We start from the raw sequence: 26,047 nt of genomic DNA on the forward strand, positions 1-26,047 counted from the left end.
GATACATGGGAACATTATCACCTTCAAGTTGCCCTCCAATCAACTCACCATCCTGAGTACATCTCTATGATTTGGAAATATATCTCTGCTCCTTCATTGTTACTGGGTCAAAAACCTGGAACACTCTTCCTAAGAGCATTGTGGGTGCTTGGGCTGCAGTGGTTTAAGAAAACAGGGTAACGAGGGATGGGCAGTAAACATTTTGGAGATCAGGGCATCCACAAGCCCTTGAACAAATAAGAAACAAAGTTAATTTCTCTTTGGTAATTGTGACCATTTTGGGGCATTTTGGTTTTAACCTGGATAGCCTGGATAGCACTTAAGGTAAACCTCAACCAGGCATTTAGAGTAATATTATTTCATATGAAGCCTGATGGAGGTTTACTCAACAAGCATTATTCAACCAAGTGGCACTTTATAAGCTTTGGGTCCAGTATCTAAGGAAGGATGTGTTGAGATTGAAGGGGTTCCAGAGAAGTTTTACAGAAGAATGAAGGCTTGCCATAGCAGGAATGGTTGAGGACTCTGGGTCTGTCCTCAGCGGAGCTCAGAAGGATGAGGGGGTGATCTGATTGAAACTTAGAGAACACTGGCCTGGATAGAATATACATTGAGAAGATGTTTCCATGAGTAGGAGCGACGAGGACCCCAATGTATAGTCTCAGAGGATGATGCTTTCGAGCTGAGACGAAGGGGAATTTGTTGTTTAGCCAGAGGGTGGTTGATCTGTGGAACTCATTGCTGCAGAAGGCTGTGGAGGCCAAGGAATTGAGTGTACTTAGGACAATGCTAGACAGGTTCTTGATTGGTAAATGAATCAAGGATTAAGGGGAGAAGGCAGGAGAATAGGATTGATAAATACATAGCCATGATTGAATGGTAAAGCAGACTTGATGGGTTGAATGACCTAATTTTTCTGCCCCTATATTTTAATCCCTGACATTCCCTTGACCAGTCTTCTACTCACATCTTTCTCTATGATGGTGCTGAAGGGTTTCAAAGTTGCCAGGTCCCACTTAGTCCCTCAGCTATGTGGCCATTTGTCCAAGTGTTCACTACTCATGATAGATCATAGAGATGTACAGCACAGAAACAGACTCTTCAATCCATATTTGATCAGAGTGGTGCTGGAAAAGCACAGCAGGTCAGGCAGCATCCGAGGAGCAGGAAAATCGACGTTTTGGGCAAATGCCCTTCATTAGGAATGAGGCAGGGAGCCTCCAGGGTGGAGAAATAAATGGGAGGGGGATGGGGCTGGGGAGAAAGTAGCTACGAGTACAATAGGTGTATGGAGATGGGATGAAGGTGATAGGTTGGAGCGGATAGGTGGGAAGGAAGATTGGCAGGTAGGACAGGTCATGGGGACAGTGCTGAGATGGCAGGTTGGAACTGGGAAAAGGAAACCGTTCCTATTCACATACTCATCCAGATGCCTTTAAGTATTGCAATTGTACCAACCTCCACCATTTCCTCTGGCTGCTCATTCCATACACGTACCACCCTCTGCGTGAAAAAGCTGCCCCTTAGGTCTCTTTTATATCTTTCCCCTCTCACCCTAAACCTATGCTCTCTAGTTCTGGTCTCCCTTACCCATGGGAAAAGACCTTGTCTATTTACCCTATCCATGCCCTTCATGATTTTATAAACCTCTATAAGATCACCCGTCAGCCTCTGACACTCCAGGGAAAACAGCCCCAGCCTGTTCAGCCTCTCCTTATAGCTCAAATCCTCCAACCCTGGCAACATCCTTGTAAATCCTTTCTGAACTCTTTTACGTTTCACAACTTCCTTCCGATAGGAAGGAGACCAGAATTGCACACAATATTCCAACAGTGGCCTAACCAATGTCCTGTATGCCACAACATGACCTCCCAACTCCTGTACTCAATACTCTGACCAATAAAGGAAAGCATACCAAACGCCACCTTCACTATCCTATCCAGCTGCGACTCTACTTTCAAGGAACTATGGACCTGCACTCCAAGGTCTCTTTGTTCAGCAATACTCCTTAGGACCTTACCATTAAGTGTACAAGTCCTGCCAAGATTTGCTTTCCCAAAATGCAGCACCTCCCATTTATCTAAATTAAACTCCATGTGCCACTCTTCAGTCCATTGGCCCATCTGATCAAGATCCCGTTGTAATTTGAGGTAGTCTTCTTTGCTGTCCACTATACCTCCAATTTTGGTGTCATCTGCAAACTTACTAACTATACCTCTTTTATGCTCACATCCAAATCATTTATATAAATGACGAAAAGTAGTGGACCCAGCACTGATCCTTGTGGCACTCCATTGGTCACAGGCCTCCAGTCTGAAAAACAACCCTCCACCACCACCCTCTGTCTTCTACCTTCGAGCTAGTTCTGTATCTAAATGGCTAATTCTCCCTGTATTCCATGAGATCTAACCTTGCTAATCAGTCTCCCATGGGGAATCTTATCGAACGCCTTACTGAAGTCCATATAGATCACGTTTACCGCTTGGCTCTCACCAATACTCTTTGTTACTTCAAAAAACTCAAGCAAGTTTGTGAGACATGATTTTCCATACACAAAGCCATGCTATCCCTAATCAGTCCTTGCCTTTCCAAATACATGTACATCCAGTGGTTAGCACTGCTTCCTCACAGTGCCAGGTACCCGCATTCGATTCCCGCCTCGGGCAACTGTGTGGAGTTTGCACATTCTCCCCGTGTCTGCGTGGGTTTCCTCCAAGTGCTCCAATTTCCTCCCACAGTCAAAAGATATGCAGCTTAGGTGAATTGGCCATGCTAAATTGCCGTAGCATTTGGGGATGTGCAGGTTAGGTGCATTAGTCAGAGGTAACGGGGAATGGGTCTGGGTGGGTTGCTCTTCAGAGGGTTGATGCGGACTTGGTGGGCCGAAGGGCCCGTTTCCACACTGTAGGGAATCTAATCTAATCCTGTCCCTCAGGATTCTCTCCAACAACTTGCCTACCACCGACGTCAGGCTCACTGGTCTATAGTTTCCTGGCTTGTCTTTACCACCTTTCTTAAACACTGCCAACCTCCAGTCTTTCGGCACTTCACCTGTGAGTATCGATGATACAAATATCTCAGCAAGAGGCCCAGCAATCCCTTCCCTAGCCTCCCACAGAGTTCTAGGGTACGCCTGATCAGGTCCTGGGGATTTATCCACTTTTATGCTTTTCAAGACATACAGCACTCTTTCCTCGATAATATGGACATTTTTCAAGATGTCACCATCAATTTCTCAATATTCTATATCTTCCATGCCCTTTTCCACAGTAAAAGCTGATGCAAAATACTCGTTTAGTATCTTCCCCCATCTCCTTCAGCTCTACACAAAGGCCACCTTGCTGATTTTTTGAGGGGCCCTATTATCTCCATAGTTACCCTCTTGCCCTTAATGTACTTGTAAAACCCTTTGGATTCTCCTTAACTCCATTTGCCAAAGCTATCTCATGTTTTTTGCCCTCCTGATTTCCCTCTTAAGTATACTCCTACTTTCTTTATACTCTTCTAAGGTTTCACTCGATCCCATTTAACCATTGGCATCAGAACCAAATCTAATCCTTGCCCTCATGCGATCTTCATGCACATGTTTTTCCAACAAGGATTAGTCTGTGGGGCGGCACGGTGGCATAGTGGTTAGCACTGCTGCCTCACAGCGCCAGGGACCTGGGTTCAATTCCCGCCTCAGGCGACTGACTATGTGGAGTTTGCACGTTCTCCCCGTGTCTGCGTGGGTTTCCTCCGGGTGCTCCGGTTTCCTCCCAACAGTCCAAAGATGTGCGGGTCAGGTGAATTGGCCATGCTAAATTGCCCGTAGTGTTAGGTAAGGGGTATATGTAGGGGTATGGGTGGGTTGCGCTTCGGCGGGTCGGTGTGGACTTGTTGGGCCGAAGGGCCTGTTTCCACATTGTAAGTAATCTAATATTCATTAGGAATGGACACACTAGTCAATGCTCCTCAAACAAGCACAGAGGCCAAGTTCATTGGTCCATCCTTGTCTGAGATGGGTGAACCTAGGGAACACTCCAATCTGCACAGTTAATGCTTCTGAAAAGAAATTTGACAAAACACGTTCAAAACTATTTGCATCCCGACTTCCTCACAACACAATAACTGACTTCTAAAAGCCATCTCAAATACTTTTATAGACACTTGTATATTAATGGTGGTGATTAATATGACCCCACAATAATACAAAGAACAGTGTGATTACATAGATCATAAAGTGCATGTCATATCAGTGGGCTTTCTGATTGTCTGACCACTCGATTGTAAGGAGACCCTGCTGTGATTTGTTATCAGCAGGAAAACACTTGCTAATACACAACCAGAAGACAGCTGAAAATACACGAGATCACAGATACGGTCATTGGGATTATAACCAACTGACTGAAAATACTGGAGTTTTTGAAATAACTAGCATTAGTTTTTTTTAGCTTGAATTCATCAAATTAAGCCAACTCTTTTTACAGCAAAGTATTCCGATTTATAGTATCAAAAATATGCAATTAATCCTGGCAAGCAGATGATTGTTATAAACTCCTCTACAGCATCATAAATTCTTGTTAACCAAAAACAAAATGCATTACATTGTACCCAGTGGGCCTGCACGTGTTGGCTTGATTTTTAACTATCAACATTAAAATTGCATGATTCCTCTTTATCTTGTTCTCTGTGCTGTCAGTGGTGGCTCCAAACAACATCTTCCTTCTTCAAAGCAAAAAGAGAAAGTGCTGAGAAGATTGCACATCGAGAGACTTGACTGTTCTTAAAGGTCGATATTCACAACAAAAGTGGCTTCATTTTGATTTCCCTCAAATCGGCAACATCGTTTCTTTTGCATTAGCCTCTGTTCTGTGGAAAGTCTCCTGCAATCCTAAATCTGGTCTTCAATGTCTTAGGCGTCTGCTTTCCCTGTCAGTGTTGGCTAGACACCAGTTCACTGTGTGATGTTCCTGTGATATGTCGCTCCTTCCCTGGATCATTCCTGAAATGGCAGAGTGTAATTTATGATAGGAATTAGTTGTAGACCATGCAGAATAGGATGGGATTAATTAACCCATAGAGTACTGAGTTTACTAGCAGCTGTTCGCAGTCAAATGTGTTTTGTATTAGGGGCAGACTTAAAGGCAAAGTCAGGCTCACTGAAAGTAAGGCCCATAAAAGAGGCATAGTTTCACTCCATTTCAGTCAGGTGATAAATGCAGAAGTATTTAATTTGCTGTAATGAACTCCGACATCTGAAATGAATTCAGGTTTTAATAGACTACATTCAATTTTAACACTGGTGAGTGAAAGGCTTCAACATGGAATATTGCGTGCAATTCTGGTCATCTTCCTATCGGAAAGATGTTGTGAAATTTTGAAAGGGTTCAGAAAGGATTTACAAGGATGTTGCCAGGGTTGGAGGTTTTGAGGTACAGGGAGAGGCTGATCAGGCTGGGGCTGTTTTCCCTGGAGCGTCGGAGGCTGAGGGGTGACCTTATTGAGATTTATAAAATCATGAGGGACATGGATAGGGAAAATAGACAAGGTCTTTTCCCTGGGGTGGAGAGACCAGAACTAGAAGGCATAGGTTTAGGGTGAAAGGGGAAAGATATAAAAGGGACCTGAGGGGCAACCTTTTCACACACAGGGTGGTAGGTGTATAGAATGAGTTGCCAGAGGAAGTGGGGGAGGCTGGTACAATTGCAACATTTAAGAGGCAGCTGGATGAGTATATGAATAGGGAGGGTTTGGAGGGAGATGGGCCATGTGCTGGCAAATGGGACTAGATTAGGTTAGGATATCTGGTTGGAATGGACGAGTTGGACCGAAGGGTCTATTTGTGTGCTTTACATCTCTATGTCCCAATGCTGTTCAGGGCACTTCACAGAGCCCTTATTTATTTTCAGCTTTTCTCCAAAAAGCAGCTTGGGTTAATAATTGTAAGATATGGAATGGTAGTAGAGCTTGAAGGATGCCCATAAGTAGAGCTCCATAAGGTGCAGCTCCAGTATAGGTTCCAACCTTGCACCCTGTATCTTCTGATCTTTGTGATTAGGCACAGGGAAAGCAAAATGCTGTCTCGGGTAATAACTGTTAAGATTAGATTACTTACAGTGTGGAAACAGGCCCTTCGGCCCAACAAGTCCACACCGACCCGCCGAAGCGCAACCCACCCATACCCCTACATTTACCCCTTACCTAACACTACGAGCAATTTAGCATGGCCAATTCACCTGACCCGCACATCTTTGGACTGTGGGAGGAAACCAGAGCACCCGGAGGAAACCCACGCAGACAACGTGCAAACTCCACACAGTCGCCTGAGTCGGAATTGAACCCGGGTCTCAGGCGCTGTGAGGCAGCAGTGCTAACCACTGTGCCACCGTGCCGCCCACCAAATCTGCCTTGCTCCAAATCTGTTTTCACATTCAAACTAAGATGGACCTGACAGCAGGTTGTCTGTACCCCTTTATCCCTTAATAATTCGAGCATGAAGCAAGACAACTGATGAAAACAACATTGGGTGTGAAGGATCCCCATGCTGTGAAGTTAGCAGGTTTGTTGGTGCATATTGCCACAAATACTAATGCATTAGAAGCAGGAGGAAGGTGTGCAGGTGAAGTGGATGGAGAGAAAGATAATGACCAGCAATAAACAAACGTAAGGTAGGTTTGGAAGTACATCACACTTAATCCCAATTATTTGACATTACGCAAAGCACCTTACATAGAATTAGAGTCATAGAGATGTACAGCACGGAATGGACCCTTCGGTCCAACTCGTCCATACTGACCAGATATTCCAACCCAATCAGTCCCACCTGCCCCATATTCCTCCAAACCCTTCCTATTCATATACACATCCAGATGTCTTCAGGGAAAACAGTCCCAGCCTATTCAACCTCTACCTATAGCTCAAAAATTCCAACCCTGGCAACATTCTTGTAAATTTTTTCTGAACGCTTTCAAGTTTCACAACATGTTCGTTTTAAAGTTAAAGAATAAATTGATATTATTGGTGAAACTCTGGAATACAAACAGGAATAGGCAGCAGGCTGAGCAGGTTCTGTGGAGAGAGAAAAACGAAGAGTTCAGGTCAATTACTTGTATTTTCAGTGTCAGCCAGAGTGCCCAAGACAAATAATTAGCTGACTGGTTTTGATGGTATTGGCCAGGGCGCCAGACAGTGCTTTGCTTTCTATAGTAATGCCCAATGCATTGTGAATGTCCGTCTGAACCACAGGAATAAACAGACAGGGTTTCACATTAGCATTTCTAAAGAACCGTGCCCCCTCATCATTAAGTTCTGTGCTTAAGTCTTGTGTCTGACATGAAATTGTGGATCCTGGATCAGTGGTGCTGGAAGAGCATAGCAGTTCAGGCAGCATCCAATGAGCAGCGAAATCGACGTTTCGGGCAAAAGCCCTTCATCAGGAATAAAGGCAGTGAGCTGGAAGCATGGAGAGATAAGCTAAAGGGGGGTGGGGTGGGGAGAGAGTAGCATATAGTACAATAGGTGAGTGGGGGAGGGGTTGAAGGTGATAGGTCAGGGAGGAGAGGGTGGAGTGGATAGGTGGAAAAGAAGATCACGACATGGTTGAAGAGCTTCAGGGCAGAGGAAATGACCTGGGAGTTGCAGTGGGAGAAGGACTCCGAGATTCTTGTAGAGAGAGGAGGAAACCTTCTTCAAGGCACTTGGACTCAGCAGTGAGTTTGCTTGCCATACAACCAAAGCTTACCTTTGCAGGGTATCAAAATAATTTTTCTTTTGTAAAAAGAAGCTTTTATCACAGCTATCTATGGATTGATTCCAGACTGTTGCCAATTACGCAATGTTGTTTTGTGAGAGGGCCAAAACTTCTGTGAGGCAATCAAGGACAAAGTTAAAAATCATCCATCACCAGGATATAATCCAACACCAGGTTATAGTAGTTGATGAAGGATCACTGCTTCGAAAGCTAATGCTTCAAAATAAACTTATTGGACCATAACTTGGTGTTGTGTGATTTTTAACTTTGTCCACCCCAGTCCAACACCAGCTCCTCCAAATCAAGAAGGAGATACTTTGTCAACACACAACAGAATATAATCAAGTTCTAGTGCTAAACTTAGGCTGGAAAGTAGTTCACCTTATTTTATCTATCTCTCCCTCTACCCCTCCTGTGAGTTTGAACTCTGCTAATCCCATTGCCTAAGTGGTCTAATCTTGTCCTCATGTGACATCCATATAAACACACATTTCTAGGAAAGATTGTTTAATAACAATATTACAAATTCTAACTGATATGTTCCTCTCATGGGTCAAATGGTACACCCCAACAGTTGCCTTGACTATAATCAGTCACCTTGACACACAGACCGTGATTGGAACGTAAGGAAAAATATTTTCAATGCATTCCTGGTGAAATATTCTCTTCTAAATGCTGAATTGATGTAAATCACATTTCCTAATCATCAATAATTAGACCAGTTCCACTGTTAATCACTCAGCAATTGTATTTTTTGCTTACTGAGTGCTTAGGTAATTTGTTCTAGACTAAACATGTAATTCTTCCTTAACTTAGGCATTTATCATCCAGTACTCTATAACATACTCTGTTTCAACTATTTATTATGTAACTATAAAACTCATGATTAATTTGGGGGAAAAAAGGAAATCTACAGTGAACAAATTCTGTAGCATTAAGGGCCAACGTTTTCACACAGAGGGTAGTGCGTGAAGGAAGAAGACAGCAGACATAAAAGCTTTCAGCATTTTAAACCAAATTAGACAAGGGGAGGAATACTGAACATATGTATTCTCTCCTTCAGATGAAGCATTAAGATGAAGCCCCTTTTATTGGTCAGAGTATTGCGGTCATGCTGTGGCTGTACAGGACATTGGTCAGGCCACATTTGGAATATTGTGTGCAATTCTGGTCTCCTTCCTTTCGGAAGGATGTTGCAAAACTTGAAAGGGTTCTGAAAAGATTTGCACGGATGTTGCCGGGGTTGGAGCATCTGATCTATAGTGAGAGGCTGAATAGGCTGGGTCTGTTTTCCCGGAGCGTCAGAGGCTGAAGGGGACGTTATACAGGTTTATAAAATCATGAGGGGCATGGATAGGGTAAATAGGCAAGATCTTTTCCCTGGGCTGGGGGAGTCCAGAACTAGAGGATGTAGGTTTAAGGTGAGAGGGGAAAGATATAAAAGAGACTTAAGGGGCAACGTTTTCACACAGAGGGTAGTGCATGTGGAATGGGCTGCCAGAGGAAGTAGTGAAGGCTGATACAATTACAACATTTGAAAGGCATCTGGATGGGTATATGAATAGGAAGGGTTTGGAAGGATATGGGCCGGGTGGCAGGCAGTAAAAAATGAGGTCTGCAGATGCTGGAGATCACAGCTGCAAATGTGTTGCTGGTCAAAGCACAGCAGGCCAGGCAGCATCTCAGGAATAGAGAATTCGACGTTTCGAGCATAAGCCCTTCATCAGGTGGCAGGCAGGACTACATTGGGTTGGGATATCTGGTCGGCATGGACAGGTTGGACCGAAGGGTCTGTTTCCGTGCTGTACATCTCTATGACTTGATATCATCAACCAGGATGGGCAGATAGGGTTAAGAGTAGTGAGTTCTTCCAATGTCTTGGCTAACATTCCTCCTGAAATGAAAATGTTCATGTTGGGGGTGTGGATATTGCCAGAAAAGCCAGCATGCTTTACTCCTAACTAGGTGCTCTTGATTATGGTAAACCATCTACTTGAACCTTTGCAACAGGGTAAAGGGGGCTCTTGCATTAACCTGGTCTTCACCTTCAGATTGGCCAGTGTCGCTGGAGCAGAATCATTGCCACTGTTGTCTGCCTGACAGCAAACACTGAACTTCAATAATTAATGAAGCTACATAAATACAGCCTCCTTCTTTCCTATTTAGCTGGTGAGTTAAGATGCATTAGCCTTAAAAGCATTAACATGGCACAGTGTTCACGAAAGCGGAAAATCTACTGATAGTATGCAGTTGGGCAAAATAGATTGCATGGCAATGCACCACCCATCGTGTGTGTGTGTGTGTGTGCCAAAGGAACAGATTTTTAAAAAACATTTGGTGCCAGGGCAATAATCGTTGCCTGGGCAGAGTCCAGAGAGGAAAGTCTTGTGGGAAGGTTTGCAAATTGGTAACAGTAACTGATGGATTTTCCTTCTACTTAATTGAAGGGAAGATCTAGTGGATTCTTAAAGAGACACTCTTGATCCTTTTCAGGCAATTTTTCTCCCGAGGGATGTTTAGTCCGGATGGAAAGTTATCCCAACCTCTCCACAGCATGCCTCAGTCACTCAGAACTCTCAATTATCATCCTCTATCTCCTCAACAGACTGTCGGCTTCACATTTGTTTTTCATATTGCACCCCGAACAATCGGTTCAGTGTGTGGGAGACAGCTATGGATTTTTAGAAAGTTATCTGCAATGCTGCTGAAATCCGGGAGGTCTAACAATTACATTTACTCTCACCTAAACAGGAGAGAATAGAAGGTGCATGGAATATGAGAAAGTGCTTCTCTATCACAGATCATATCTATTTTTAAAAACATGACAGAGGGAATAACTAATGCAATGGTAGTAATGTGTAAACTACATATCAAACACCCACACTGCAGCTTTTGGCCATTGCGACACTGTTATTGGAGAGATCCCAGATCAAGCTAGCTCCTGCTATAGTTTTGTCAATGAATGAGCCTAACGCAAAATTGGATTTCATTGTCAATTTTTGCTGCACTTGGACTGCCCACATTATTCTGACAATTTAAGAGAAGTTCGGAGTTAGAAAATCGCCTACATGCTCATTTTCTGTAAAAGTAAATATATTGCTTTAACCAGCAAGAGGCTTTTCTTCTCCGAGAAGGATGGGAAGTGACATTAGTTCAAGGGGAAAAAAACAAATTGTTCGAATTGGTTCAAGGACGTACTTTTTCCAATTACAGTATATCTTTCAAAGTGGAAACGTTGGATATTTAAAAACAGACATTATACTGTTTAGGTCAATGAACCAACAGAAACTGGAATTTTTTTTCAAAACCAATATGCATAATGATGGGCCAAATAACCTCTGTCTGTGCACTAAGATTTTCTGCTCTAAAGATATTTGGCTATACTTTGACAGACATATACTCCTGCTCCAAAACAGTTACAAAATGAAGCCATAACATGCTGCTTCCATTTAATAGAATAGAATTAGGTATTATTGTTACATGTACTCAAGTACAGGGAGAAGGGAGTAAAACAACAAGTGTACAAAGTCACCATTTTCACCACCATCTTGAGTACAAGATAAAAACTCTTAGGTATAAATTGGAACAATGAAGAAATAAAATTAAAAGATCAGCATTACAGTCCATATAAAGCTAGGTATAAAGATACCTAGATACAAAATATTTGATATAAATTAGAAAAATGAAGAAGTAAAGGTAAACGATTGGCATTACAGTCCTGAAATTCTAAAGCAGGGAGTCCCCACTGGACTTCACCTCAAGGCCGAGAGTTCCTAGAGTCAGTGCTGGCTCATCTCTACACCACCAATATCACTTGAGGAACGGAGTTGGGTAGAGAATTAAAAAAAGTAAACAAAAGTCAAAAAACACAAAAAGAAAAAAAAGAAAAGAAACCAACGGAGCAGACAGGCTCTGGCTCAGGCGTCCTACTCTGCTGCCATACTCTAACAGATTTGACACTGCATTGAGTATGACTGAAGTATCGGGCTTAAGGCGGATCCAAAGGGATCAGAGGGTCATAGAGTCATAGAAAGTCAACAGCACAATTCACGGTTCTCTGGCCCATCACATCTGTGCCTGGCAAAAACAACCAGTAACTATTCTAATCTCACTTTTCAACACTTCCCAGGCTTCATATGCCTGGGCATTGCAAATACCCATCTAAATGATTCCTATATGTTATGAGGGTTTCTGTCTCTACCACTGTTACAGGCAATGAGTTCCAGATTCTCACCATGTTCTGGGTGAAAAAGATTTTCCTCACATCTCCTCTGAACCTCCTGCTCTTATATTAAATTAGTTTAATAACTTACACATTTTATAAAACCAAGCAGATAATTCTCTTTACTCTTCGAAATCTGGCATCACATACGTCCCTGACATATTTACTTTAAACATGACAGCCATTCTTTCAGTTGCTGAGGCCCTGAGATCTCAAGAGTCACTCTGTAAGCCACTTGACCTCTACAATGCTCCTTAAAATTTGCATCTTTGATCCAGCTTTTGGTCACCAGTTGCAATGATTAAAGTTTGGCCCCTTCAGTCTTGCTCTGCCATTCAATATGGACCTTGATTGATCCTCCACTTCAGTACCCAGTTCTCACATTCTCCCATACTGTTTCAGTTTAACCCAAAGAATGAGTCCACCATTCATGTGCTGGAGATTTCTGGCATTGGTCAGCATGGCACCAGCAGACAGGTTCCTCAGCTGCTCAGACTGGGGTTTCCTCCCTGAGAAACACAGGGTTGGATTTTATCTTTGAGAACCCATAATCGACACCAAATGGCATGACCTGAACCTGCATGGGTTGGAAACATGTCAGCTGGTGTAACCATCACACTTGTGCACCTCTGTACTCCCTGTCTTATTAAAGGGGAAGGGGTAGCAAGCACAGGATGGCACTGGTCCAAGCAGAAGACAGCCAGCTATGTAGCGCAGGCAACCCCAACAGGGAAGGCAGGCTGGCATACATAAATGAACCACAGCCAGTAGATCCTTTAGTACAGAAAAGAGCCAATCTAGTGTCAGAATAATTACCTGAGGGAGGGTTGACTTCAGTGGAGAAAGACTAGAGTTATGCTGGTGGACAAGAACAAAAGGATGGCAGGAAAAGCTGTACAAAACATTAGGCAACCTTCAAATAGGTACGTTCAAGGAACATTCTCTCAAAAGGGAGAGTAGGGTAAACAAATCCAGAGAGGCTTGGATGATAAAGGAGATAGAAACTTAAAAAAAAGAAAGACCATGCTTATGGAGAAAAAAACTACTTCTTACAGCAAATAATTAGGGTATAGCTCAGTTGGCTGTACGGCTAGTTAGCAATGCAAGTGAAACATTAATGTGGGTTTAATTCCCATACCAGCTGAAGTTGCCATGAAAGACTTTCCTTCTCAACCTCTCTGATTGCCTAAGGTGTCAGGACCCGCAGGTTAAACTACCACCACTCATTACTAATGACAGAGCAACCCTATGTATGGTCACAGCAGGACTGTGTTGATATTACTAGTGAGGAAATGAAAAGCACTGCCTGGAAATGTGGTGGAAGTGGGTTCAGTTGATGATTATTTAGATAGAAGTGGTGTGCAGAGAGATGGGGGAAAAGCAGGAGATTGTCACTAGCAAGATTAGTACAGAACTGGCTGGTTAATAGGAAATAGCAAGTCATGGATACTTTATAGGATGGTGTAAGGTTTGAAGTGGAGTTTCCCAGGAGTTGGTATTGGGACCCTTGGTTTGCCTGATGATCTAGATCTTGGTGTGCAGAGGACGATTTCAAGGTGTGTGATTGACAGAAATGTGGAAGCATTGTAAACAATGAGAACAGTGTAGATTCATAAAGTACATATACAAGTTGATGGAGTGGGCAGATTGGTGGAGAAATTTGAGCAGGACATCGACATGTTAAGTAAAATAGGAAACAGTGAGGACTGCAGATGCTGGAGATCAGAGTCAAGAGTGTGTTGCTAGAAAAGCACAGCAGGTCAGGCAGCATCCGAGGAGCAGGCAAATTGACGTTTCGGGCCACAGTCCTTCATCAAGGGCTATGTTACACTATGTTACATTTAAGGATGTGCAAGAACAGAGGGACCATAAGAAATAGGAGCAGAACTAGGCCATTCAGCCCATCTAATCTTCTCTACTATTCAATTAGGATAATAGCTGATGCGATAATCCTCGACTTCACTTTCCTGCCTTTTCTCTATAATCCTTGTTCCCTTACAAAGTAAAAATCTATCTATTTCAGCCTTAGATATACTCAGTAATCCAGCCCTGACAGCCCTTGATGGTAAAGAATTCCACAATTCAGCACCATCTGGGGGAAGGGCTTCCCCTCATGTCTACCTTAAATGTGAGACCCCTTTATTTTGAGATTATTCCCTTTGGTCCTAGGCTCTCCCACAAGGGAAAACACAACTTCTGCATCTACCCTGTCAAGTCCCCTAAGAACTTGTTTGTTTTAATAAGGTCACCTCTCATTCTTCAAAACACCAATGAGTGCAGGCCCAACTCACTCAAACTCTCCTCATAAGGCAGTCCCTTTATACTTGCAAACAGCCTACTGAACCTTGTCTGGACTGCCTCCAATGCTAGAATATCTTTATTTAGATAAGAGGGCCATAACTGTTCACAGTATCCCAGCTGACATATACTGACACCGTACAAAATCTTTGGAGCCTTAAACATAGAGTCATAGAGATGTACAGCATGGAAACAGACCCTTCAGTCCAGCTTGTCCATGCTGACCAGATATCCCAACCTAATCTAGTCTCCTTTGCCAACATTTGGCCCATATCCCTCTAAATCCTTCCTATTCATATGCCCAGCCAGATGCCTTTTAAATTAGATTAGATTAGATTTACAGTGTGGAAACAGGCCCTTCGGCCCAACAAGTCCACACCGACCTGCCGAAGCGCAACCCACCCATACCCCTACATTTACCCCTTACCTAACACTACGGGCAATTTAGCATGGCCAATTCACCTGACCCGCACATCTTTGGACTGTGGGAGGAAACCGGAGCACCCGGAGGAAACCCACGCAGACACGGGGAGAACGTGCAAACTCCACACAGTCAGTCGCCTGAGTCGGGAATTGAACCCGGGTCTACAGGCGCTGTGAGGCAGCAGTGCTAACCACTGTGCCACCGTGCCGCCCCCAATGTTTTGATTGTACCAGCCTGAAGACATTGCCCCTTAGGTTTTTTTTAAATCTTTCACTTCACCCTAAACCTATGCACTCTAGTTCTGGACTCCTCTACCCCAAGGAAAATACCTTGTCTGTTTACCCATTCGTGACAGGTCATAGAAACATAGAGATATACAGCACAGAAACAAACTCTCAGTCCATGCCAACCAGATATCCCAACCCAATCTAGTCCCACCTGCCAGCACCTGGCCCACATTCCTCCAAGCCCTTCCTATTCATATACCCATCCAAATGCCTCTTAAATATTGCAATTGTACTACCCTCTGCCACTTTCTCTGGTAGCTCATTCCATATATGTACCACCCTCTGCATGAAAAAGCTGCCCCTTGGGTCCCTTTTATATCTTTCCCCTCTCACCCTAAACCTATGCCCTCTAGTTCTGGACTCCCCGACCCCAGGGAAAAGACCTTGTCTATTTATCCTATCCATGCACCTCATGATTTTATAACCCTCTATAAGGTCACTCCTCAGCCTCTGACGCTCCAGGGAAAATAGTCCTAGCCTATTCAACTTCTCCTCTTGGCTCAATCCGTCCAACCCTGGAAACATCCTTGACAATCTTTTCTGAACGCTTTCAAGTTTCACAACATTCTTCCTATCGGAGGGAGACCAGATTTGCATGCAGTATTCCAAAAGTGGCCTAACCAATATCCTGTATAGCCACAACATGATCTCCCAACTCCTGTACTCAATACTCTGACCAATAAAGGAAAGCATACCAAAAGCCTTCTTCACTATCCTTTCTACCTGCGACTCCACTTTCAAGGGGCTATGAACCTGCATTTCAGGATCTTTGTTCAACCTTACTATTAAATGTATAAGTCTGCCCTGATTTGTCTTTCCAAAATGCAGCACCTCATATAAATCAAACTCCATCTACAATCCTTGACCCATTGACCCATCTGATCAAGATCCTGTTGAGGTAACCGTCTTCACTGTCCAATACACTTCCAATTTTGGTGTCATCTGCAAACTTACTAACCATACCTCCGATGTTCACATCTAAGTCATTTACAGAAATGATGAAAAGCAATTGACCCAGCACCGATCTTTGTGTCACACTGCTGGTCACAGGCCTCCAGTCTGAAATGCAACCCTTCACCACAACCCTCTGTCTCCTACCTTTGAGCCAATTCTGTATCTAAATGGCTAGTTCTCCCTATATTCCATGTGATCTAACCTTGCTATCCAGTCTACCATGAGGAACCCTATCACATGCCTTACTGAAGTCCACATAGATTGCGTCCACTGCTCTGCCCTTATCAATCCTCTTTGTCACTACTTCAAAAAACTAAATCAAGTTCGTGAGACATGTTTCCCATACATAAAGCCATGTTAACTATCCCTAGTCAGTCCTTGCCTTGCCAAATATATGTAAATCCTGTCCCTCAGGATTCCCTCCATCAACCTGTCCACCATCTATGTCAGGCTCACTGATCTATAGTTCCCTGGCTTGTCCTTACCACCTTTCTTAAACAATGGCACCATGTTAGCCAACCTCCAGTCTTAATATGGACATTTACAGCTTAATTGGTTACTCAACCCTGGAAATATATTGTGGTGGTGGGAATATATTAGGGAGCTCTTGCAATGTGACCATCACCTACTTTCCCAGATACCCTACTTTCCAAATGCGTCTCCATGGAGTTGGGGAAATACACTCTGAAGAGTCTAAAGCAGAGTTTATAAACCATGATGACAGGGTTAAGATTAAACTAAAACAGGCACACAGGAAAAAGCTTTTTTTGAGTCTCTAGCCCTATTTAGTTAAGAAATTAAGTTAATTTTATAAGTTTATAACCTTTCAGTGCCACACTTCATAACTTTATCATTAATTTCCCTGTTACTACATATTCACATTCTTTTGAATAGCTTGGTTGATGGATTCAGTGAGAAACAAGTGGCTAAGTATCCCAATTTTGTGCCATTAAAACAATTTCACTGCCAAGTGAGCTTTGTTACAGAACATCCTGTGAAGAAGTATCATAACCATGAGGGTGGTTTCGATCTCTGTGCTTAGCTATGCATGTGTGTATGCCAGAAATTGCAGTCAGAACACTGCGAGCTGTGAGGTTTAGATATGGACAGTCATCTCCTCATATGGCTTTGTATTTGGTATGTGATCAGGCCAAATACTCTGAGGTAAAGTTAGTGTGCACACTGAGGTGCAGAGCTCTTTCACTGTGACAAACAGTTAAAAAGCATTTGAGCTAAGAGGGCAACCACAATGTGAATAATGTGGAGACGCTGTGGGTCTTCAAAATGTTTTAGCATAATGTGTTGCCTTTGTTTGATTTTTCTGTTTAAAAAAGCAAATAACAATTCAATCAAAACTCTGAATAAAACAGCACTGTTTGAAATCAAAATGAGCAAGATAATCTTACATTTAAACATTCAAATTTGGCCAATTTCTGTGTGGGGGGTGGGGAGGGGTGACATTTTAGTAAATCGAACAATTAACACGAAGCAGTTTAAATTTCAACAAAAAAATACGAAACCAATAGCAACTTTCCTGTATTTAAAATTGTAAAAATATTATTCATAGCATTCATATGAGTTTCCGTCTCTCTCTCTCTCTCTCTGTTCACATGAAACAGCTGCAGTCAGTGTATCCTCAGGAGCTGCTCAGAAAGCAGCTATTAAAAAAAGTTTTCTGGAACAGATGTCCAGCCGAGTGCTGGGGAATGTGCCAAAAGTTTCGTGTGACTGAGTGTTTCTTCCCCAAATCGCGTGCCTTTGTTCTGCCCTCTGCCCTGAGTGGCGCCAGCTCCGCTTCCCACACCAGCAGCTGAACATCTGGAGTCTGGAGCTGCGCAAACACCAAACACTCCCGAAAAAAAAAACCATCTTCTCCATTCATTCACTCCACAAACAACACGGTGGCAAGATCAGCGTGTGATTTATTAGACACTATCGCGGTTGGAAAGTACAAGAATGCTGAGGGAAGTTCAGATGGAGTTTAAAAATCTCCCATTGTCATAAAGTGGGAATGAAAATCTGTATCACTTTTAATTGTTTCACGAGACTTTTTTTTCATGAAGATTTATTGCTAAAGGATCATCCTTAAACCAAAGAATGACATTACCAATGTTGCGTTTTATTCTTAATTTTTTTAAAAATGGAGAGATAAATCTGCATTTGACGTTTTGCACATTGTGAGTTTGATCGATTTCGTCAGCAAACATGTATAGTTACCCGGAGGGTCGGTAACCTTATCTCAACCCCCTCGCCCTCTCCACTCCCCCATTGCAAATCCTAACACATGACCGCACTGTTCTGAAATGTTTCACTTCTCCAGAGTCTCTGCAAAAGGCCAATGCAGTTCCCGTCGAAAAGTAGGGATCAGCAGTGAGACCACAGCATACTCAGGAGGCGAGGGGAGGAGTTAGTGCGGTCAGGAAAGGCTGTCAAAGAAAGGAGCCAGAAACAAAAAAAAACCTCAGCTCATTCCGGCGCCTCGGATGTGTGCGATCGATTGGGGGGGGGGGGAGGTGGAGAAGAGAAAGGCGGGCTTTTTTTTATTATTTGGAAATGTAGTGGAAGCTCACCTTCCTCTTTTTTGATCTGCCCTCTGCTTGCAAGGTCTTGGTGCACTGCTCCACACACTCAGAGAAGCTCATGTTGCTGTGATCGGAGCTGTAATCGAGGTCAGCCAGCCTGGCCAAGGACAGGATGTAATTACACGCTATCCTCAGGATCGCCAACTTCGACAGCTTCTGTCCATATGAATAGCAAGGAACCTGCAGAGAGGCGCCCAGAGTCATGGTGGGGGGGGGGGGGGGCGGGGGAATGAAGAAATGCAGCATGAATCAGTCTGGCACGGCATGTACTCAACACACACCCACACAACCTACACGTGGAGGGAAATAACCAGGTGTAGTAGTTCATAAGCACGGTTAAATGCTACCTGAAACGGTTGCATTTACATATTGCAAACAAAACTTGTAGCTATTGAAGCATTAATTTCTCCCAACACTGGGTAGACTCTATGAAGAGAAATAACTGGATCTGCACATTGCTGAGGTGGATTTATAAAGGAGACCACGTTGTGTTGACCTAGCGGTTGGATATTGATGTACTGTGTTAAGGTACGCCCAAGTTCCGTCGTTTAATGGTTTCAGTGAAACAACAACAACACAGAACACGTGGCTGGGCTCTCGTCCAATTCCCGTAATCAGCAAGATCGCACTTCGGGCTGAACTCGGTCTGTGCAATCTCTCAGTCATCGATTGGGTTAACCTCCCGTCCACAGAGCAGTATTTGTAAACACTTCCACAAACGCGGCCTTTCTCCTGCTACATTACGTAACTCGGAGGCCAACTGGAGCATAACATATTAAAGTGTTCATTTTTTTCCCCCCAAAATAGTTGTTACTTAATCACTCAATCCATTCCCAGTTTCCTGGAAGCAGTCTTTCTTAACAGTGACCTACAAACTGTTGGATTGAGATTGGACCATCTCACCTGATTCAGAGTCTGTAAACTTGCTGAGTTATAACAAGCAGTAAAAGATTATCATAAACAAATGCTGTATTCTAGCAATTTTGAAATCTACAGTGGGATCCAAAGCCTACTAGCGGCAAAAGTAGACCATTTGGCCCTTCGAGTCCGCCCCACCATTCAATAAGATCATGGCCAATTCCACATTCCCATCTACCCCCAGGCAACCTTTTACACCATGTTTTGGATTGAGTAACTTCTTATGAGAATAAAAGCAAAATGCTGTGGATGCTGGAAACTGGAAATAAACGCAGAAATTGCTGGAGAAGCTCAGCAGGTCAGGCAGCATCGGTGGGGTGGGGAGAGCAAGACAGTTCGATTTGACTCTTCAACTGAGTTGGCCGGAGATGTTAACTCTAATTTCTCCCCACAGATGCTGCCAGACTGGCCGAGGAGTAACTTCTTGTGAGTATCTGTCTGAAGCGTTTGTGGAATTAACACTTCCTTTCTGTCCGATTCTAAAACAATCCCTTTCTCGTCAGTTTGCACTGAAGACTGTTCCTGAAAATATTTGACTCCGGTTAATACTTTTAACTCCTGAAGGTAGTGGGAGGCTGACTATAAACACCACACATTGTCATCAATATTTACACTGAGATGAACTATTAACACCTTTTATTTATAGTTAGGCTTATCAGCGGAAATACTACGATAGCCGTTGACAATCTGCGTTTCCTTCAAGCTCCCTAGCAGGGGCGAGCTCATTAATGATTGATAAAAGGTAGAGAGTTGCTCTATCTCTGGTGTATGACACCCTCAACATTTCCCTGGTGTCAACCCCCAACACTCTCAACTTACCTGTTTCCTCAGAGCTTCGAAGGCAGCGCTGATGGTGTGCACTCTGGTCCTCTCCCTGGCGTTCGCCAGCAGCCTCCGGGTCTGTTGGATGGCTTTGATCTCGGTGGCGGTGCCGGGCGGCTCTGCCAGCCGCTTCCGAGGCGACGGGCTGTAAGCTGCGGGCGAGAGGCTGGCGTAGCAGCCGTCGGCGGGCCGCTGGCACAGCAGGACGCGGGGCTGCAGGCTCGGCTGCCCGGGGGGTGCCCGCGGCTCGGCGGCGCCCGCTTGGGGCGTGGGAGGGCGAGGGAACCTCCTCCGTGCGGGAGCGGCAGGCTCCGGGCTGAGCCCCTCACCGTGCCCCGGTTCTCCCGGGGCGGGGGCAGCGGGCGCACAGACTGGGCTCACAGCGCCCCGGCTCAGCCCCAGCAACTCAGCGCCGCAGCCTGGACCCGCCGCTGCTTGGAAAGTGTCGCTGGTGTCGCTCAGCCGGGCGATCAAAGCATCCCCCAGCCTTCCTTCCTCACCTCCGTAAACTTTCTCCAGTATTTCTCCGTGCCTGCTAACATCCCTGGTCTTCCGCTTCAGCCGCTTTATCGTGCACAGTCTCTTCCACTCTGCTTCATTCAGACTCTCCGAGGTCCTCATTATCACTAAGATATCCGAGGTGTTTTTGTTTTTAATTGAATGATCTGCTGGGAGGGTTTCAGCCCCTTACTCCCGTCTGTGTGTGTGTGTGTGTGTGTGAGTGCTATAGCAACAGCTCTGCAGCAATGCCTCTAGTGATGCGAGAATGTCATCTCAAGTCCCCTTCCTCTGCCCTGCCAACATTTTTTTTCACGAACGCATTCAGCAATCCATCTGTGTTTGTTTAGCCTCCGCTTACACAGAAGCCCGTGTTAAGTTACATCAGTCATCGCGATGCCTCTTAAAGGGAAGGCTGCGAAATACGAAAAGAAAAGGAATCCACCCCGACATGTTCACATCCCACAAGCGGGCTTGCCTTTGAGTACAATGTCCTGCACATCCATCCCGTCAGATTAAGGGGTAATTTTTATTTCTTTCCTGAGATCTGAGGGTCGAGGGCAAAGCCTGAATTTGTTACCCACCCCCAATTACCCTTCCTGGTGATTCATCTCATTCATTAAATGGGCATTTATTGCCCCACTCTAGTGACATATCAACATACAAAATTGGAGCAGTTCTTCACTTAGTCTCTGAGTCCTACTCTACCATTCAATAAGATCATGTCTGATCAGTTTGTGTTCCGAATGCCATATTCCCACATACTCCATTGCCCTGGAATTACTTGCCTAATGAGAAATCTTCGACCTCTAATTTAAAAATATTTAACAACCTCTCCTCCTCACCCCGAGACAGAAAGTGCTAAATGTCTCTCTGTCCTATCCCTTTGTCTCTGTCTTATTTCCCTCATCTCTGTCCTGTTCCCCTCATCTCTGTCCTGTTCCCCTCATCTCTGTCTATTCCCCTCATCTCTGCCCTATTCCCCTCATCTCTGTCCTGTTCCCCTCATCTCTGTCTATTCCCCTCATCTCTGCCCTGTTCCCCTCATCTCTGCCCTGTTCCCCTCATCTCTGTCCTATTCCCCTTCATCTCTGTCCTGTGTCCCTCATCTCTGTCCTGTGCCCCTCATCTCTGTCCTGTGTCCCTCATCTCTGCCCTGTTCCCCTCATCTTTGTCCTATTCCCCTTCATCTCTGTCCTGTGGTGAAGATGAGGGTTTGGTATGCTTGTCTTTATGAAAAAAGTGGATGGCATGGTGGCACAGTGGTTAGCACTGCTGCCTCACAGTGCCAGAGACCTGGGTTCAATTCCCGCCTCAGGCAGTTTTTCTGTGTGGAGTTTGCACATTCTCCCCGTGTCTGCGTGGGTTTCCTCCGGGTGCTCTGGTTTCCTCCCACACTCCAAAAACGTGCAGGTCAGGTGAATTGGCCATGCTAAATTGCCCGTAGTGTTAGGTGTGGGGGAATGGGTCTGGGTGGGTTGCTTTTCAGAGGGTTGGTGTGGACTTGTTGAGCCGAAGAGCCTGTTTCCACACTGTAAGTAATCTAATCTAATCATCTCTGTCATGTTCCGCTCATCTCTGTCCTGAAAGGATGACTCCTAATTTTAGATCACAGCTTCTTAATTCGGAATGGGCTGACAAGAGGAATCATCCTTTCCATTTTCACTTTGCCACCACCTTTTGGGTCTTGTAACTGTACCTACATCTGCCACCTCCTCTGGCAGTTCATTTGAAATATGAACCACCCTCTGTGTGAAAAAGTTGCCCCTCAGGTCCCTTTTAAATCTTTCTCCTCTCACCTTAAAAATATCTCCTCTAGTTCTGAACTCCCCTATCTGAGGGAAAAGACAATAGACAATAGGTTCAGGAGTAGGCCATTCAGCCCTTCGAGCCTGCACTGCCATTCAATGTGATCATGGCTGAACTTTCCTAATCAGTATCCTGTTCCTGCCTTATCTCCATAACCCTTGATTCCACTATCTTTGAGAGCTCTATCCAACTCTTTCTTAAATGAATCCAGAGACTGGGCCTCCACTGCCCTCTGGGCAGAGCATTCCACACAGCCACCACTCTCTGGGTGAAGAAGTTTTTCCTCATCTCTGTCCTAAATGGTCTACCCCATATTTTTAAGCTGTGTCCTCTGGTTCGGCACTCACCCATCAGCGGAAACATGTTTCCTGCCTCCAGCGCGTCCAATCCTTTAATAATAATCTTATATTCTCAATCAGATCCCCTCCCAGTCTTCTAAACTCAAGGTATACAAGCCCAGTCGCTCCAGTCTTTCAGCGTAAGGTAGTCCCGCCATTCCAGGAATTGACCTCGTGAACCTACGCTGCACTCCCTCAATAGCCAGAATGTCTTTCCTCAAATTTGGAGACCAGAACTGCACACAGTACTCCAGGTGTGGTCTCACCAGGGCCCTGTACAGCTGCAGAAGCACCTCTTTGTTTCTATACTCAATTCCTCTTGTTATGAAGGCCAGCATGCTATTAGCCTTCTTCACTACCTGCTGTACCTGCATGCTTGCCTTCATTGACTGGTGTATAAGAACACCCAGATCTCTCTGTACTGCCCCTTTACCTAAAATAATTCCATTGAGGTAGTAATCTGCCTTCCTGTTCTTGCCACCAAAGTGGATAACCATACATTTATCCACATTAAACTGCATCTGCCATGCATCTGCCCACTCACCTAACTTGTCCAGGTCACCCTGTAATCTCCTAACATCCTCATCACATTTCACCCTGCCACCCAGCTTTGTATCATCAGCAAATTTGCTAATGTTATTGCTGATACCATCTTCTATATCATTAACATATATTGTAAAAAGCTGCGGTCGCAGCACGGATCCTTGCGGTACCCCACTGGTCACTTCCTGCCATTCTGAAATGGAGCCATTTATCACTACCCTTTGTTTCCTATCAGCCAACCAATTTTCAGTCCAATCTAGTACTTTGCCCCCAATACCATGCGCCCTAAGTTTACTCACTAACCTCCTGTATGGGACTTTATCAAAAGCTTTCTGAAAGTCCAGGTACAGTACATCTACTGGATCTCCCTCGTCCATCTTCAGAGTTACATCCTCAAAAAATTCAAGAAGATTAGTCAAGCACGATTTCCCCTTCATAAATCCATGCTGACTCTGTCCTATCCTGTTACTACTATCCTGATGTGTCGTAATTTCATCCTTTATAATGGACTCCAGCATCTTTCCCACCACTGAGGTCAGACTAACTGGTCTATAATTTTCTGCTTTCTCTCTCCCACCTTTCTTAAAAAGTAGTATAACATTAGCCACCCTCCAATCCTCAGGAACCGATCCCGAATCTATTGAACTCTGGAAAATAATCACCAAGATCTTTGCTATTCACCTCGTCTATGCCCCTCATGATTTTATAAACTTTTATAAGGTCAGCCCTCAACCTGTACTCTCCAGGGAAAAATAATCCCAGCCTACCCATTCTCTTCTTATACTCAAACTCTCCATTCCCAGTAACATCCTTGTAAGTCTTTACTGCATCCTTTCCAATTTAATGATATTCCCCCAACAGCAGAGTGACCAGAACAATGCACAATACTTCAAAAGTGGCCTCACCAATGTCCTGTCCAACCACAATATGGTGTCCCAACTGATACACTCAATGGCCTGAGCAATGAAAGAAAGTGTGATAAACACTTTCACCATCTTGTCTACCTGTGATGCAACTTTCAAGAAACTATTATAAACCTGCATCCCTGGGTTTCTCTGTTTGACAACATTCACCAGACCAACCATTAACTGTATAACTCCTGCCCTGATTTGCCTTACCAAAATACAATGTCTCACATTTATCTAAGTTAAACTGTATCTGCCACTTCTCGCCCATTGATTTGTCTTTCCAAGTGAGTTGAATTACTTTAGAGTAAGGTAATGAAAAGTCATCAACCTGAAACATTAACTCTGTTTCTCTCTGCCTAAATGCTGTGAGACCGGCAGAGGAGAACATAGAATGTTATAGTGCAGTAAAGGCTCTTCAGCTCCTGATGTTGTGCCGACCTGTGAAATTAATCAAATGCCCATCTAACCTACATCATTCCATTATTATCTATACGTATGTCCAATGCTCATTTAAATGCCTTTAATGTGAGCAAATCTACCATTGTTGCAGGCAGGCCATTCTACGCCCCTACCACTCTCCGAGTAAAGAAATTATTCCTGATATCTGTCCTAAATCTATCACCCTTCAATTTAAAGCTATGTCCTCTCATGTTAGCCTTTACCATCTGAGGAAAAAGACGCTCACTGTCCACCCTATCTAACCCTCTGATTATCTTATACCTCTTGATTAAATCACCTGTCAACCTTCTTCTCTCCAATAAAAACAGCCTCAGTCCCCTCAGCCTTTCCTTGTAAGACCTTCCTTCCATACAGGCAACATTCTAGTAAATCTCCTTTACAAAGCTTCCACATCCTTCCTATAATGCGGTGACCAGAATTGTACGCAATACTCCAGGTGCAGTGTCTTGTACAGTTGAAGCATGACTGTGTGGCTCCAAAACCCAATCCCCTTACCAATAAACGCCAACACACCATATGCCTTCTTAACAACCCTATCAAACTGAGTGGCAACTTTCAAGGACTTATGCACCTGGACATGAAGATCTCCCTGTTCATCTACACCGCTAAGAATTTTACCATTACCCCAGTACTCTGCATTCCTGTTACTTCTTTTGAAGTGAACTACCTCACACTTTTCCGCATTAAACTCCATTTGCCACCTCTCAGCCCAGCTCTGCATCTTATCTGTGTCCTTCTGTAACCCACAACATCCTTCGGCACTATCCACAACTCTGCCTACCTTAGTGTCATCTGTAAAGTTACTAACCCATCCTTCTATACACACATCCAGATCATTTATAAAAATGACAAGCAGCAGTGGCCCCAAAACAGATCCTGCGGCACACCACTGGTAACTGAACTCCAGGATGAACATTTCCCATCAACCACCACCCTCTGTCTTCTTTCAGCTAGCCAATTTCTGATCCAAACTGCTAAATCACCTTCAACCCCGAAACTCCATATTTTGTGCAATAGCCTACTGTGTGGAACCTTGTCAAATGCCTTACTGAAGTCCACATACACCACATCGACGCTTTACCTTCATCCACCTGTTTTGTCACCTTCTTGAAGACTCAATACGGTTAATGAGGCATGACCTACCCTTCACAAAATAGTATTGACTACCTCTAATCAAATTATTCCTTTCCAGGTGCATATAAATCTTATCTCTTCTAACCTTTTCCAACACCTTACCCACAACCAAAGTAAGG

The 26,047-nt window shown here is 44.2% G+C and overlaps 1 protein-coding gene across 1 annotated transcript; it reads right to left on the reverse strand.

Moving 5' to 3' along the window:
• Nucleotides 1-4,460: 4,460 nt before the first annotated feature.
• On the reverse strand, nt 4,461-21,064 carry atoh8 (atonal bHLH transcription factor 8). Its single transcript, XM_060828570.1, has 3 exons — nt 20,237-21,064; nt 18,488-18,679; nt 4,461-4,984 (listed from the first exon to the last, which is right to left on the reverse strand). The coding sequence occupies exons 1-3, from the start codon at nt 20,858-20,860 to the stop codon at nt 4,979-4,981; spliced, it is 822 nt and encodes a 273-aa protein (XP_060684553.1). The 5' UTR covers nt 20,861-21,064; the 3' UTR covers nt 4,461-4,978.
• Between the last annotated feature and the right edge of the window lie 4,983 nt (nt 21,065-26,047).

Source organism: Hemiscyllium ocellatum, chromosome 1 (assembly GCF_020745735.1).
Source record: "Hemiscyllium ocellatum isolate sHemOce1 chromosome 1, sHemOce1.pat.X.cur, whole genome shotgun sequence".
Classification (NCBI taxonomy): Eukaryota; Metazoa; Chordata; class Chondrichthyes; order Orectolobiformes; family Hemiscylliidae; genus Hemiscyllium; species Hemiscyllium ocellatum.